General features: G+C 39.8%; 1 protein-coding gene across 8 annotated transcripts in view; it reads right to left on the bottom strand.

Moving 5' to 3' along the window:
- Positions 1 to 17,826, bottom strand: part of shank3a (SH3 and multiple ankyrin repeat domains 3a) — a 206,439-nt gene that overhangs the window by 167,560 nt on the left and 21,053 nt on the right. For all 8 annotated transcript variants that reach the window (XR_009241848.1, XR_009241847.1, XR_009241846.1 and 5 more), the window contains exon 2: positions 7,615 to 8,071. Coding sequence is in view for 5 of the 8 variants with exons in the window: in XM_058645436.1 (XP_058501419.1) it covers positions 7,615 to 8,010 (396 nt within the window). In the remaining 3 variants the exon portion in view is untranslated. The remainder of the gene's footprint in view (positions 1 to 7,614; positions 8,072 to 17,826) is intronic.

Raw genomic sequence — 17,826 nt, forward strand, 5'->3', positions numbered from 1 at the left:
AGCTCTACCTTTTTTGATGTGAAATATCCTTGATTATTTTTCTCACATCCATAAATAGACTTAATTGATTAAAATAATCAGTCTGTTGAGTTTCCTAAGGTGTAACGGAAACAATTTACAGACGGATGAGTCATTGTTGTAAACATGCAGTTCTGGCTGCAAATGTGTTTATTGCAACTGGAGGAGGTCAGGACAAAAAAAAACATCAAGTAAATATCGTATTTACTGTAGGCTACGATGATAATAAGCCTTATGAGGATATTTTTCAATACCTGGATCATTAAAGAGAGCACACACGCTTTTATTTTCAGTGCAATAACTAGCCATGGGCAATATGGCAATATGTACAGTAAAATGGAAGAGATTTGTCTGCTGGTTAAGAAACTTTTCTACTGTTTCTGTTGGAAACAGACTAGATCTGGACTAGATCCTTATGGAAACTGCTGTAAATGAGTGACAACGACTATGTTATTACAATATTAGCACAGTTCAATGTATCAATGTGATGAGACGTCATGATTTGGTGGATGTTAATGTTATAACATTCACCAAAAAACATTCTCATGATGATGACATGTTTTTAAGTTTCTAAGTCAACACGCTGGAAAATGTTACATTCATGATATGACACACAGTTTCATAAAGGTTTTAGCTTTTAAAAAAACAATTCTGCCATATTTAGGTCTATACACACTGAATTTAGTCAAATATTTACAGTCGAAACATGGTGGTGTTAGAAATTGCAAATTACGCACACACTGAATTCTTGGTTGTGCACATCCATAGCCACCAACCAATCTATTGACCAAACAGGGTCAGCTCTACCAGCAGCACAGATTAACTAGTTATCGACAACAGGTTCCCATTCGACTTAATTAGGCAGAACAATGCTGTACATGGTTGGACTGCAGAAACGCATACAATCAGATGAACTGGTCCACTTTACCTGGATTTGTGAGAGCAACAATATAAGGTCAGGACTAAGAAACTGAGGAGGGAAACAGTTATTTATAGATATTGTGAATAAACAGCAGTGATTTAAAGTCAAACCAATGCTTAGTGCAGTTTCACACACTCACACAAGCAGCACATGGGAGTAAGTAGGGCTATTGATTTTTTCCTCTTTGAAAAACCATTTATATCACCATGATAACTGCTATGCAATTAATATAAGCTGTTATTATAAGCTACACTGAGCTTCCCCGACGCGCTATTGTGTGGTCACCGCTCCTTTTCCCTGATTAGAGGCATGTGCGGGGTAAATTACAGTTAATACACGTATAGATAAAAAAAAAAAAACCCAGCCAGCGTGACAGAATTTGATTCAAAACTGATTGTTTAGAAATAAGCTTTTTGTTCCAGTTATGCAACCGAGCAAATAGAGAAAGAAGTCATAGAATGCACCGTGTTCCTGAAAACTCATCTGCTTTAAAACAGTCGATTTTGAGCAGAATCAAATCCTCCATTTGAGAATAATGGAGACAGCAGTGTTGTGAAACGTCTGATGTCTCAGCTTCAGCAACTGTATTAAAACGATGAATCTGACTCTGTGGCGGATGTAACAAGACGGTGGAATGGCAGGATTTTTAATAATTGCAACAGCCCTACATTCAGTGAATCAGAAGTTGGACAGTTCTGTGAAGAAAACTTGCCTACTTTAGTTTGAATGGAGTTAATTAACTTGGGTGTTAACAATTACACTATCTTTTTTTTAAGGTTTGTCAACTGTTTTCTTTTTACAGTGTAGAGAGAAAGGGGTAAGTATCAATGTTCTGAATGAAACAATGAGTAAAATGGCTTCTGAAAATAAAGTGGTTAGAGCACCAATAAGGTTTTTTCAGGTGGACCAAAAATGATGGTTCCACCCATTTAGAGTTAAGCACTTGTACGATATGCACAGGTAAAAACAATAACCTCATCCATTGTTTTCACATAAATAGACACAAATGATCTCCAAAACAGCAAACATACAGCACATGTGTCACAGGACCAGAATTGAGGACGGTAAATACTACGACGAATACTCAAATTTGTGAGCATATCCAACCAGATCAGATCTGATCTGATCTTCCTGACCAACTGTTCACATTATATATTACAAGTGATCATATCCGATGTGTGTGTGAGAGTCCATTTTGACACTGTGAAGTCTAGTCTTCTTCAGATTTTTAAGCAATTGTCTTCCACTGTGTCGATACAATTAACTTCCATCTCTCTGGCTCTACATGATTGTGAGGCAGATTCTCAAATCCTACCTCAGTGGCCGAGATGTTCGGATTGAAACAGATCTGTAAAAATCCAATCACATTCAGAACCACATACGTGGTTTGCATCATCTTTTGGAAAAAAATCGAGCTACATAAGATCTGGATATGCTTAAAAATACGATTTGGGCTGCAGTCTAATGTGCCTTCTACTGATTTTTAAGCTCAGGGCACAACAAATAACACTAAATAATCAACCAAAAATCTCAGCAGGCCAAACTCAACATAGATTGTCAGTCTGTTATTATCTTGCTAATCTGCATTGTCATCTTATGATTGTCATGTTGTAAAAACTTCCTGATTGTCAATCAGTAACATTGACCTGTACTTAAAGTTAAAACCTTTGATACCTAAATGTTTCAATGGTGTCGCACATAATGAATACTCAAACTGCATGTAAATTAGTTGCAGAATGTATTTTTTCTTTCATTTTAAAGCATTACCATCACCATCATTGTGATAGCTGTGGCAGCACACTATCTTCTGTGCATGATTAAAGAGAGTATGCAGTAAAAGAGGCAACAACTGGAGAAGCAAATGGACAATAAGAATGAATGTAGGTAGAGAGCAGAGGGGCAGACTATTGTGATGAATGACACCCATTAGCAATATTTCAGGCTGTCTCTTGCTGCTCCAATCAGTTTTGGATGCGTTGGGTATGATGAATGAAAAGTTATACTTAAGATCCAAGTGAAGGAAAATATGCCCAAGCAAGCCATCCAACAGTCTGGACTGAAAACATGGTGGAGAGAATTACAATTTCTACTTTACTGTAAACTAATCCCAAGAACTCTATTTAGCCACAAACACACTAAGTACTTAGTGTTGTTTGATTTAGTTTATGGCGGGTTTCCACTGGCTCGACTCAACTCAACTCGACTCAGCACGGCACGGTTATTTTGCGTTTCCACTAGCGATAGTACCTGGTACTTTTCAGTACTTGCTCAGGCGAGGTTCCAGGTGCCGGCCACGGATTGGTGAAGTCATGACCAAGACATCCGACACAAGAATCAAGCCAAATCAAGCCAATGGCGAACTGTAGATCAGTTAAAAAGGACTTAACAATCCTAAAAACGTGGGTTAATCTCCAACAACTACCAGGGAGATGTCTAAAATCTCAATATTAAACAGGGGAGTCTAGTGTATTTAGCGTCAGCACAGCTGATCGCGACCGGCATCAAAAGCCCTGCCGCTGTATTTCAGCCCAGTGACTGTGTCAGACGGAGTCTGTGCTCCGGTCATGGAGGAAGTACTGAGCATTCTAGTTATTTAGTTACACTGAAAACAACTGCTTTACAAGTCACACACGTTTGTGTGTGTCTCGTGTAAAACTAAGTCATGGCAGTTTCATACAGCCGTGCAGTGATGACTCCGCCCACGTTGATTAGGTACTATTTGCAGTGGAAAACCAACCTATACTGTACTGTGCCGTGGCGTGGCGAGGTGAGGTGAGGCGAGCTGGGACCATAGGTGGAAAAGGGGCTTTAGTTCAAATTCACCACCATCTCTGTCCAAATCCATATTATTTGTAGATATGTATAGAGTTGACAAAACCAAGCAGAATTCCCAGCACTTGTCTTTTCCATTTTCCACCCTGTCTTATTCTGCTTCACCACCTCATTAAACACTATAAAGAATATATTCACTGGGGCTGCGTTTTTTTTTTTTATCTTGAGATATTCTTTCCAATGCTTTATTAATCAAATTAAAACATTTTAACCAATTTATGTGGAACAGTAATTACATTGGAGAGTCTTAACTCAACCTACACATTCTGCTCTCCTCACAGCTGCACAGAAAGACACACTCCAGCCTTCAGGACTGTCCCTGTCATTTACATAATGGATTTAAGATCATTTTCTCCAGCCAGTGGTTTGTGGTCCCATAAGTAAAGAACTAAACAATACAGCCATGTATTAGTATTATTGAACAAGGCTAATATAGGATGGTGTGCTGTGTGTGTATGATGAATTTCTATCTGCAAAACAAGTGTAACCTTGAGAAGTAATAAAGAAACCCCGAACCTTGACCCTCTTATTCTAAAACCATTTTTATTCACATTAAACTTTTGCATTTAAAAGCATTAAAAAAAAGGAAAAGGTTTGCCTGGTTTCATCTTTGCATGGCATTTCATTCTCCTGATCCTGGTTTGAGACACCGCAGGAGAGGTGTAATCCTGCTTCAGGCAGTGTTCTGGTGTAATCTCAATCAGAATACACACAAATCTCAAACAAAGTATGACCATCTGTCGTCTTTCAGTTGGACTGTGTGAGTTTTCAAGTTCTATCTCTCTGCATAAATATAAAATACCACATACTTAGAATACAGTTGTTACCTTTAATTTAAAAACCTTTAAATACCTTGTGTATTTCTTTTTTTTTTTGGTGTTTATTAAAGGATAACGAGGGAAGGCAATTTGTGAAGACATTCCAGTGGAATTGCTGACTTCTGCCAGAGCGGAAGCAAAACTGGCATGTTTCATTGAATTGGTATGAATGATGAGCTGAAATGACATGATGAATTCAAGTTTTCTAACTGAATGACTGAATGTTTAGAACAAAGTTGGGAATCGGTGCAAAATAAGGGCCTGAGAGTAGAAATATATCCATAAATTAAGGCTGTCATGTCAATCACAAAAATGAAATACTGCTGTTTGAACAAGAAGTTTGCAGCGAAAGACAAGCTACAGCACAGCTGAATGTGACGTGAAACTAGATCATGGACAAATAAATGACAGAAGGAGAAGAAGAAGAAATGACGGCAGCAGAACATTTAGTTTAATATCATAAATGTCATAGTATTTGACTACACTACATGCAGGTTTGCAACAATTAATCGATTACTAAAATAATTGTCAACTATTTGGATAACTGATTTGATTGTTTCAGTGTTTTTGTCGTTAGTTACAGCACTTACTACACAATAACAGTACTGCAACAGCCTTTAAAACGAGGAAAACACATCACAGATGCCATAATATCTGAGATTTAAGACGATATCTTGTTTAATGACACGATTTTTGATAAAGCATGGATATATTGTCCAGCCCTAAAGTAATCAGCATTGATGCTAACACACCTGAAAATACCACGACCAGGGGAAACAGAAACTAAAAGTAAGCATTGACTGAGCTTTTCTTTCATAACTGATAGAGTTTGTGAAGTTGTGAAATATCTACTCAGGAATTGAATGCGGTTTACTGTGTTATAATTGCCAAAGGTCTCCGTTTGTTCCAGTCCATACTAAAATGCAGCTGTAGATGTTTCAAACAAATGTGAAATTAGCAGCGTTTCACACTTTTCTGTATTTAGAGCTCAAAAACACCAGTAAAGTAGTGGACGCAGCCTAAGTTAAAAGTCATTAGTGTCCTTGCGACTACAGAAAGGCAAGAATCCAAAAGTGTGTGAGCCTGACTGAAAACCATTTTGGTTCCCAGACAGTGACTGTGCAGCACCTTTGGGGATTTCTCTCTTTCTTTCTTTTCAACTGCTCTCCTTTCATTCCCTGACTTTATTTCTGGCATACAGCGCTGGAGCCTCACTAGGATACAATGGGTTATTTTGGCCAAGTAGCCAACAACAATGAGGTAATCAACAATAACAAACGGCCTCTTGCTTTCACCATCAGTGTCTGGAAGAAATCAAACATACACTCAAAGTAAGCTAGGGTCCTCAGAAAGCCAACTGAGGAGCCTGGCACAAGCAGCGACTCTCTCTGAAGGTTTCATTTGTATTCTTCTATACCATTAGCAGGCGATGTCACCAGTGGATATGTGAGAGCACAAGAGAAGTAGTGACTTGACACTGAGAAACACTCGTAATAAAAAGATTAATGCTGTGTTGTTACATAGAAGCAATGTGGTATTTTCCCAATAGCCTGGATTTATGTGTGTGTGTGTGTGTGTGTGTGTGCTACTGTCAGGGAGAGAGATACCAGTAAGAGACAGAAAGATGATGAATGTGATTAAGCACTGTACAAATTAAACTTAAAACAAACTGCGAGAACACACACTGAGTTTGAGATAATGTTGAATTTATATAGCACTTAATTTTAGCACTCATCCAATACGATAGTCGATACGCCAGGTCTAAAGTAAACAGTTCCTGCCAGTGTCACTACTTCATGTCGCTGCTCAAATGAATGAGGGGAAAACTTGGGCAGAAGTTACCTGGTAGAAGAAGAGGGAGTTTACAGCGGGATTATGGTGGCGAAGGCTACGTTAAGAGATGCTCCAAACACATTCAATACATAGACTTTATGCACTTTGTTCTCAATGACGTGAGAAATCCTGCACTTTTAACATTTTGTTTTCTTCAGGTAGACAGATATTGTGATGTGTCGCTATATGATTGTCTTTCAATATATTGATTATCAGAATATCGTATCGGGATATTATTGGTATCATGTATTGGTATCATGTATTGGTATCGTGAGGTACCCTGTGAGTTCCACCCCTACTTAATTCTCCAACCATTGTTATGTAATGTATTCCTTTTATCTGCATTTTCATGCAGTTCAGGGCCCTCACATGCACGACCAGCCATGTAAATTGTTAAATACAGCATAATATTGTCCCCTTATAACAAGTATAGCCAAAAGAAAATGTCATTAAAATGGCTGCTGCTGTATTCATAGTCTGTGCTCTTTTGTGAAGAAAGGGACTGAACATACTCTAAAGAGAAAATGGGAAAATAAAAGAAAGAAAGAAAGAATCAGTGTCACGGTCTAATGGTTTTCCCTTTTTTTCCAGTGGATGTGATACTGAACAGACATTTTCAGGGGAACCACTGGGTAAAGATTTGATGTTGGATTGGACCTGTCTTGGCACAGAGCAATAGTAGAGACAGAGACATGAGAAGATAAAGATCCAGAACACAGCTATAACTATCTTGATTCTCCACTTTATATCTTCCTGTGGATTTGCAAGCCTTTTCTCTCCCTCTGCCCTCCGTACCTCTCCTACCCTCATCCTAAGTGGCCAGTTGTCAAAGTCAGCTGAAGCCCAGTTAATGAAGAGGTAGATTTATTAGCGAGACATCAGAGAAAGGAGGGGTGGGAGGTGGAACCCCCCCCCCCCTTCAAGAAGCCAGCAGGCAAATTTAGCCACACAAGTGTGCATACCAAAAACAGAAAAAAGAATTGAGAGGGGTGTGATTAAAAAAAAAACATGGTAGAAAAAAGAGGAAAAAGAGTGATAACAAAAGGTTTAAAAAAAATAAAAAATAAAAAGGAATAAAGCTAAATTCATGAAGCAGACAGAGGAGGGGTAGAAGCAGTCAGAGTGACAGGGGGAGAGGCAGCTTCCCTCTTTTATCCTCTCTACAGCAGTGGCTATAGAACAAGCTCTTACCGTCTGTTGTAGGTCTGGGATACCAATGCGGATGACCACGGTATTGCCTGTGGGTTCCTCCATGGGTGCTCCTGCACTGTGGCTTCGCTGCGCAGCGGGACAGAACACCGGAACACTGACAGGAACAGGGACACTGCTGTCCTCTTCCCGGGAGCTGCTGCTGTCAGTGCTGGCCCCGTGGCTGCCGTTTGCTGCGTGTGTGTAAGGGTGTGTGAGTGTGTGTGAGTGTGTGTGTGTGTGTGTGTGGTGCTGCTGCTGCTGCTGGTCCTGCCGTGGAGGGCTGGGTGGCTCATGTTTGCCGGCTGCCGGACGCAGAGGCATGCTCCGTGTTAGGGGCTCAGTCTGTTGCGCGCTCTCTCTCTCTTTCTCTCTCTCCCTCTCTGCACACACACACATACACACACTAACAACTGGCACTCACACTACACACACACAGCTTGCAGCGTGCATCATTCGCCTGGGAGAGAGAAGAGCGAGAGAGAGGCAGGGTAGGAGGGTGGCAGAGAGGGAATGGATAAAGAGGAGGAGGTAAGAGGAGATGGAGGGTAAAAACACAAAGAGAATAATGTGAGTACTAAAACTGAAAAAAGACTTTGAGATAATGCAAGACTCCTAACTCCTAACTGTGGTCTGCACAACAAGAAAATCATCATGCAAGTACCAAAAAAAGGAGGCACATTGGGTTTAGAGCAGGGTTGGGTGTTTGTGTAGATCAATGCTTTGCAGGATTTGGCCTTCATGCTTCACTTTATCTTTGATCAGGTACCGTTGATCAAATATTAAATTGTTCCCTGATTTAAAAAGACAGTGACAGTGCAAGCCACCGTGAATTAATAATATTAGGAAGCATATTGCTTGAATTAAATTTTGACATTGCGGGAGGTTTCTCTTCATTGTGTTCCTTACCCCTTGTCAGTCAGTAAAAAAGTTGACATTGGTAATGACTTTTACCTGCTTTACTAAAAGCATATCAAATTGAACACAGCGACACCCAAACAATGCTAAGCAATACATTAGATTAACATAGCTGATTGTTTAAATATTTACTTCCCAAATTCTCACACACTTGGATCATATGTGACTGACGACCAAAGGTAATCTCATGTCTGAAACACTACCTTCATACAGTCATGTGTTGAACTGCATTTACTGTCCAGCTCTCTTTTAGACTGTTTCATTTTATTAGGCTGCTTTGTAGTGTTGGCAGTTGTTGCTGATGCTGGAGTTGCGATCTTTCCAGTGAAGGAACTGTATGTAGAGCAGCTGAAGTAGAACAGTCAACTGAACTGCCCTGTAACTGGGCAAAGTTTCCCTCCTTGGGCCAGATTTCTCCAAGGCTGTAAAAAGAGTCTTGAGAAGGTGCATAAATCTTGTTCTCTTAGATTACTTGATTGACTTTATGCTAAAAGATATGTATACAAATATCCTTTAAGTTAAGGATATAAATGCTACACAGTTCACCATCTGCCTCTCATGCAACAAAGATATGCTAACATTTTGTGGCAGGACTGTGAAGCTACATTTTTAACTCTGTGTATATCAGTAAATTGTGTTCTCAATACACTCAATACTTTAGTTGACCATGACAGTATTGTCTTATATGTGACCAGCCACGAGAAAACCAGCAACAAGTTGGCCTAACACAAATCAAAGAAAAATCGTTTTGTTTTCTGGGTTTTCTTTTTCAGAATATGCCAGTTGAAATTTCGAGGAAGCCACTAAATGCTTAAAACCATACACTTGATCACTGTAATCCGATTCCTTATCACACTTTCAGAATCTGTAAATAACTCAAAATCTGTGCGACTTGTTCCGGAGAATTGGGGATGGACAATATTTTCTGCCAGTGGCTCTTCCTCCTTTAAGTTTCAGTGTGTGCTACTGGACTTTGATCCCCTTATTCAAAATATCACCTCATTATATTAGAAAAGTGCACTGATCCCTGTGGAGAGCTTCTCTGAGAGAAAAGTTTCAAAGCAAATCCTGCTGTTATTCCATAAACTAACTACCTTTTGGAAAGACAAGCCTGACAGTGCAGTCTCACTACAAATACCAAGCTGCTGCATCTGTGACATGTCTTTCCTTTCAGCTGAGGTAAACAGCCTCTTTGGAAAGATATTGAGCTAACAAAATTGACCTTGGTGCATGGTTAAAAAATACAAGTCACTGTACTAGATGTGCTGAAGTTTAACTGTATGCATTTCCCTGCACTGCAGAGGCTTGAATGTGAGTACCTTGCCACTGCTGGACACTACGGTATGTAATCCCATTAGCACTGGAGAAAAGGCATGGCAGGAAGCCCTAATATATTAGAGGATTTAGCAGATCACTCTACCTGTATGTGCCTTCATCTTGCCAGGTCTTCAGGGCAAACAAAATTGATAACTCTTGTAGTGGAGCTCAATTTTCACAGTTTATGAAGTAATTGTGTGCCCTTACACAGCAGTACTGGCCCAATGTCCTCTTTAAAACGGCTCAGTTCAAAGTTGGTTAGTTTGGCCACACATTTATTCTGTATGTGTTAGCATTAGCAGCCAGAATGCAACACAATTTATCTATGCAGACAAACTACATGATAAATGACAACAGATAACATAATTTGAAGGATTGGAGGGACCCAATATGGCTGTAGCGTTAATGCTTCCTCAAGATAGTTAAGGCAGGGAGATGGAGAGATTTCAACCTTCTTGCATCATACAGTGAAAAAGTGTGCAGGTTACAGCGCTTGAAGAGATCTAGTATGTACAGGGAAAGAATTATCTGCTTCGACAAATGACAAGATTTGCGGATAATATGCAGTACACTTTTTTAATCTTAATTTTCACCGGCACAGTTCACAGGCTTCTACATTCTCTTCTGACACACTTACAACTCTTTAGATAGAATTATAAATTTATATTATAATATAACCAATGCTGAAATGATTGGTCAAGTGAAACAGTCAGTGGTACATAAATGATATTCCTTAACAATTTTGATCATCATTTTACATTTCCATTCCATGTTATTCTAGCACGGTTTTTCACAATGATATGGTTTAGTCAGTCAGGATGGATTACCAGTCAGTCAGTGCGTTAACTAAGACTAAGACAATAGTTCGGTTTTCTGAGCGGCTAACATACCTAGATAATTAGATTCAAAGTCCGATTGCTCCTGCATTTATACTCTTAAACAGACTGGAGTCAGACTTTGCAGACTTTTCAACCCGGGAGTACATGCTTGGGCAGCTGAAGGAACTTAATGTTCCATCTAAATGTTTGCTGTTTTTTCGTCTGTAACATCAAAAGGTCAACAGGAAACTGATTGCACTGGCTTATAGAGAGATAGAGCACCACATATGGAGGTGGAGTCAATAAATTGCATTTCTCTTCCGCATGTATACTTGGACTCGACAAGTTGTCTAGTTGCCTGACTCTTGAGTTGAGCTACGGCTGCAGTTCTACTAAGCTGTGCATGTAAACATAGTGACCGTATGCAGCAAGAGGGGTTAAGTGCATGCTCCAAATATAAAAAAAAACCTACAGTACTGATGGAGGACGTTCCATTACACAGTATTTTATCTCAAAACAATATTTTGGGGCATCTGACATAGTTTCACCCCTCAATGACAGCTATAGGTGAAGTTGTTTTTACTCAAATGACAAATCTTTATTTGACAACATTATATTTGTAATGTGTTTGTGATGCGTCACAGAGTTTGCTGTGCTGTGTTAACCACAATATAATGTACAGTAAATGAGAAAATGAATTCATCACATCATTAGAACAATAAACGTTGCAGGCAACTATGTTTCTTAGAAATAGCCCATCTAATGAGAAAGAGCCCTCTCTGCGCAATAAATGTAACTTTAGAGTTATTTTGGTAATATTTTCAAACACTGAAGACAACTCTTTGCTCTTTACCACAGATAATCTCTCACGTAGTCATGTGCACATAATTATTTTCAAAGCAGACCTGAAACACACACACACGTTTCTCAGGTATGAAGCTCACACTATTTTAAACCAGAGCCTCTGATAATAACACTTTCACAAATTGTGAACAACAACCTGATAGACAAAACTATTGCAGAGGAGTTAAAGTGGACAGCACCATAGTTTGGCCAGCAGCCAGCACTTGTGACAAGCTCTGTACTTTCAATCATGTAATGACTGTATTAATTCCCTTGATTATTCTTATGTGACAAAGTTTACCTGCAGTTCTAATAATGTGTCTAGTTTGATGGGTTTCCAGGGACTTGGGAGGCAACACAGCTTAAAAACATCTGGGATTTCTAAGTGCACCACTGGTTAACACTGCAGTCCAGATTCTCTGTCTAGCAACCATGTCTTGGGAACATTACGGGAGTGGACTAGAATTATAAGGAGGCTTGCTCCTATGCATCAGCTAACAGCTACTGTCTCTTCACTGTTCAATTCAGATCTCTTTCACCCCACCCCCTCTCACCGATTCTCCGGCACTCTAGCCCAGTGAAAACAAAGTGAATAATTCATGACCACAGCAGTTTGTGCATGGATCCAGTGGAACACACTGTATGAGTGCACCTAAAACATCTGGTAGTTTTATAAAGTCATTGCCATAGAGCTGTAATCTACATGAGAACTTTCACAAGCTCAAGCCTTTAGAAAGCCCGACCTGCTTCCACTCAAAACAGATGGCTGGGGCACAGGGAGGTAGAGAGATATAGGTAAGCAGGCTGAGATCGGCCGAGGTAATGTGACACAAAGTGGGGCAGAGACGATATGGCAGAGACAGTCAATGGGTCAAGAAAGAAGTAGAAGAGAAGAGGGTGGTGGAGTCGCAACACAAAAGGAAGGTGGGGGAACCAGGAAAGGGGTGGTGGAGAGGGAGGGAGAGCGTTACATACGGTCAGCTTTGACAAACCAGCCACAGGCTGTGGCCTGGAGGAAATGTGATAACTGTTCACAGACCCCATCAGAGTCTGCTTCACGCTCCTCTACACCTGGTAAAGCAAATGTCATGGCCTCTCACAAACTGAAGCCACCCGGGGCCACATTTATTCACACACATAAACACTTTATCTCTCTGTCCCTTACAACATTGCCATTCATTCCATTCTCTGTTCTCTTGCTACCTTCCTCCCTCTCTCCCTCTCTCTCTCACAGTGAATGTGAATGAAGGTAAATCAATGGTGAGTTCCAGATGCACCAAACAGAGAGAGAGAGAGAATGTGGTTGTAGCTGTCTGCAGTATCTGTATATTACAGAGGGATTTCCCAGGCAACCATATTTCACTTTAAAGTAAGATAAATACTCCATACTAGACTTAAGTGAAGAATAAAATGTGATTTAACAATCTGAAATTAGGTACAGAGGTTCATTGAATTGAATTGTATTTTATTTTATTGATTTTTAGGTTTTTCTGTTATTCCTGTGAACAGGTGTACACGTGTCTTTCTACAGTTGTGAGTACAAATTCTGATTCAAAACAATTTGGCTGGTACTCACAAAGTCAAAAGGGCATTTTGAGGATAGGTTTTAGGGTTAGGATATTTCCTGGAGTTAGGGATGGGCATCATGAGGATTTTATTTTGTGGGGTTGGTAATGTTAGTCCATTTTTACACACGATGCAAGTCAATTCAACATGTAACCACATGTTATCACCTGACAGAAGCTTTGTCATCATGAGAAGTAGAAAATGGTAGCCAACTATTCTATTACAATATCTATTCAAGTTACAATAAATATAAAATAAATATCACTAGCATCAGAAAATTCAAGTGTCTGTTTTTGTATTATTATCTGGGAATGTGTTAGACCACCAACAGACAATCAGGGGAAGGCAGAGCAGAGTGTGGCTCGGGCTGCACTTTTCTATCCAAGCCCAAGAGAATATTGACCGAACCCTCCAGGCATTCACTATTTTTTGTCCAAACCTGACCTGAACTCGACATGTGTTCTGTTTTAATTGTCAGAGCCTGGGCTCAGTTTGTTTATGGCGATGGGAAAATAGGAAGAAATGGAGAAGGGAAAAGGAAAAGTACGGTGTGTCTGTGCCAACTGAAGTGAACTAACCCAGCCCAAGTCCAACTATCATTTTTGGGTTTTTGTACAAGCCGGCCTGACCTGGGACCCGACAACCTCAGGTCGGGTACCTGTGCTCTAAGTGTAGGATTTGGAAAAAGGTTCCCTCAAATAAATGTCCTTGCACAGTAGAAGTGTAGATCCAACTTGTGACTCGCCAGGACCGGAAAGGGTGATCCTGAGGCATTAGAAACAGGGTTATGAGCTCTCATAAGCCTTTGGCATCATTTGCCTCCGCTGACAACTCGCAACTGTGCTCTGACAGATACTGGATAGATACAAAGATACAAACTCACCAACTGAGAAGTTGGTGAGTTTGCCTTAATCTGGACATTACTGACTGATGGCTGTTAGGGTTAACTTTCTAAAGTTCAGCAAATTACCCTGATTGACGAGGCAAACAGCAAGGTCTCAGTCTCATATTTAACATGGCTGTCTGATTGATGTTCTAGAAAAGACTGGGATGTGCACTGCAGATCACCATAACTGCAGTTATTTCTGAGAGGTGGGAGTTTTATGTAAGCCCAGTATATGATATGTTTTCAAGTCCAGTGAGTAAGGTATTAAGTGGGATCCTGGACAAAAAATTACAATTATTTTCTGTAAGAAAACAGTGCTTACACAGACACTAAGACACATGCACATACAGAGCCAGCTCACATGAAGTGGCGGCTAAGTGTAAAAAAGAAAATAAAAAAATCACTGCCTGATCCATCCAGAGCCTGGGGCCACATGCAGAGGCCCCATATGGAAAATTAGCCATGCGCTAAAAGCTTTTGGAATCAATACTTTACAGTAGCTGCACCACATCCCAGAGCCAGTTCACATGAGCTGACAGAGCAAGCAGATGTGCCCCTCTCCTTTCTCTCTTACACACATAAAGACTGCAGTGATATTCCTGGGCACACATATGATGAAGTATGTTGAATTATAATATCAGTCTTGATTTCACTGGTAGGGAAATCCTGCTTGGCAAGCTCTTTTATTATTGGTTTTCGATCTGTCACCCCTGCAGACAGAACTGGAAATGTGACAAACTGACACAGCATCTGTTTAATGTTATGGAAAACCTTTTGCATTTCTTTCTGCCCATTCTGCAAGAGGAATATCGGAGGACATGGCTTTTCTGCATGCTGTCAGAAAAGATTCTACAGAGTTTGGGCAATGTATCAGTGAAGCAGAGGTGACATTTTTAAGACAGGTGTGTGGTACCAAGTTTGTTACAGAGGGCAACAAATGCATTACATGCAAACAGTCACCCCATCAGAGAAGAACTAAACAATATTGTCCTGCACATTCCTGATGACTTCTGACAAATCCAATCCCAGAGTACAGGTATCAGAGAAGACAAGTTTCTAAAACAAATTGTGTATGGCTTAAGTGTCTATGGGATGCAGCCAAAAACAGGCAAATACTTCTTATAAGGAACAACATGTGTTCCATAATCCGTTTTCACACTGGATCCTCAATGATTTTCTCCTACCTTTGCAGTTATTGCTTCCTCTTGTTCTCAGAGAATTATTTCTTACACTGGCTCAGTTTATCAATTCTCTCTTTTAGACCAAAGAAAGCTGTGGATGTACAGTGTCTGTTGATCTCTGTGTTTCCAGGGTTGCTGCTCGAGTGTTGGTTGGCTCTTTGATGCAGACTGCCTATTAATAATCAATGGGACTCCCCAGAGAGAACTTCATAAAGCCTGCCAGCCAATTAAGAGCAGTTTCATACTATGCACTGCATTATTTCTCCACAGTTCTTGAGGCAGGTTGGGGATCTGGGGAGGACAAAGGTGCCACTGTGCCAGGCCTAAATTAATGCGATCAAGTATATGCTACACTGACTGACTGCAACAACAGGGTTTGAAACTAGTAGGCCACCATGCTGCAGTTTCAGCAAATTTTCTTAATATAAAGTAAACAGGATTCTTTGTTTAAATTGGGGAGGGGCATTTGAGTCAGGTACAAAACTGAAAAGAATTCTGCCAGTTGCACCGCCAACTACTACAAGCACAGGAGTTGATAGAGGTAACTAGTGTAGGTATTTAAGTGCTCTACATAGAGCAGTACTCATAATAAATTCATGATTTAGCTCTAGTAGGTACACCATCACCACTTTCAGAGAGTATGTACTGGAGCATTGCGCAGCTAAACCAGAGTTTATTTATTCTGAATGCTCCTGCTGTTCGAGAATGAAGTAAACTTCAAGGCCGTTGATTTCATTAAAGCACTTCCTTCCAAATCCACCCTTCTGTTGTTTCCAAATACAGTATATCAAATAACATAGCTGCTGATTCAACAGGAGGACTCTGGAGTAATCCCAGTAAATCACTGAAGTGAGCAAAGTTATATCAAATCATATATTTGAATAAAAGCTACATTGTCATAATAGAATCTCTGGAATCCTGTGAGTCTGAAAAAAAATTAATGGCCTTGTGAAGTGATACAAAATTTGTAGTAGATTGAATATGGCGTACTATTTATCAACCAGCTACATAATTGCATTAGGGCTGCAACTAACGATTATTTTCATAATCAATTAATCTGTCGATTATTTACTCGATTAATAGAGTAATTGTTTGGTCCATAAAATGGTCCGAAAATTCTGATCAGTGTTGTAAATGATGATGTTCTCAAATGTCTTGTTTTTTCCACAAACCAAAATGATTCAGTTTTAATGATTTCTTTGTAACATGGAGCACAGAATCCAGGAAATATTCACATTTAAAAAGCTAATTATAGAGCCCCCCCAAAACGATGACTCGATTATCAAATAGTTGACGATTAATTTAGTAATTGATTCAAATCTGATTCATCGAATAATCGTTGTAGCCCTAAACTGCATGTATGTGAGATATTGTTATTGCAGAATGAACACAATGACAGACTGTCTGGTTCCATCATAACTGAAGTAAGATCTTTAAAGAAGATGCTTTACTCCACTCCCATGTAAGTTGTCATCATTTGTAAAGAAAATTGTTTTAAAGTCGTTGCCTTCAACAAAAGCTAAGTGCCAAACAGCCAGATATGTCCCAAGAGAGTATATTTCAACCTAAAATCTATCCTCCTCAGAATATTCAGAGCATTTCACCATCATATGCTGCTGTTTCCATTTTCTTCAACATCTTAAAGTTACCTCCATTTCTGTTTGGTACACCTCAAGGGATCTGTTCAATTTTGTGGTCTTCATCCCAATATCTGTCGCTGAGGGGTTTCTCTCTACATGATACAACACTCACTGTAGTGGCATTATATTTGAAGTGGATCCAAATGTTTTCCGAACCAAGCCTCTCTGCTGCATCACATTGTTTTTTCCCCAACACGGTGCATTGTCTGAGATCCTATAACTATAGTGTTAAAGAGCATAACCAGATCACAGTAGTGCTGCTGGCAGTGAGTTCAAAGGTTTAAAACTATTGTGCAGACTCGCAGTGAAAATAAAGTGGAGATTCAGAGTGAGAAATGCAGCCATTAAACGAAATCTGGATCATGTAATTTCAAGCCTTTTTTGTCATATAGAAAACATTTTTATTATCATTTTAAATGCCTTTGTATTCAACTACTTTTTGTAAATAGTAAAAGGCCTTACAGTATATAGTGCTTTTCTAGTCTTGATGACCACTCAAAGCTGCTGTATACAACAGTTTTGCCCTTCACCCATTCACACATCTATGTGCAGCACATTTTCTATCACACATCCTTCATGCCCATTTGCACGCTGCCGGCACAGCTGTCAGCAGCAACGTGCGGTAAAGTGTCTGGCCCAAGGACACATCAGCAAAACCTCAAGAAAATACAGTCACACTTACTATTAAATGATTAGGTTTTTCGTCGTGATTCTCATCATGAGGGAAAAGGGGGCATTAATGAACATGTTGTGACACCATTTATTTAAACATAATTGGCACCATTTCAACAGAAGCAGCAAGCAGATGCTCAGTAAACACAGGCTGGGAGCCGAGTGTCTGACAGCAGAGAAAACCACTACAGCGCTAACATCCAGGACAACCACTGCTGATTAAACATGCTTGAAAATAATCAACACAAAAATGATTCACTGTATGAATCACACTGCATTGCAGTGAGAGCAAAACAGTTACCTCAGTCTCAGTTGAGAACAAGCAATTTTACCAATGTTCACTTCAGTGAGCAACTTGGTCAATCATGTAGACA

The sequence above is a fragment of the Solea solea genome, chromosome 12 (assembly GCF_958295425.1).
Source record: "Solea solea chromosome 12, fSolSol10.1, whole genome shotgun sequence".
NCBI lineage: Eukaryota > Metazoa > Chordata > Actinopteri > Pleuronectiformes > Soleidae > Solea > Solea solea.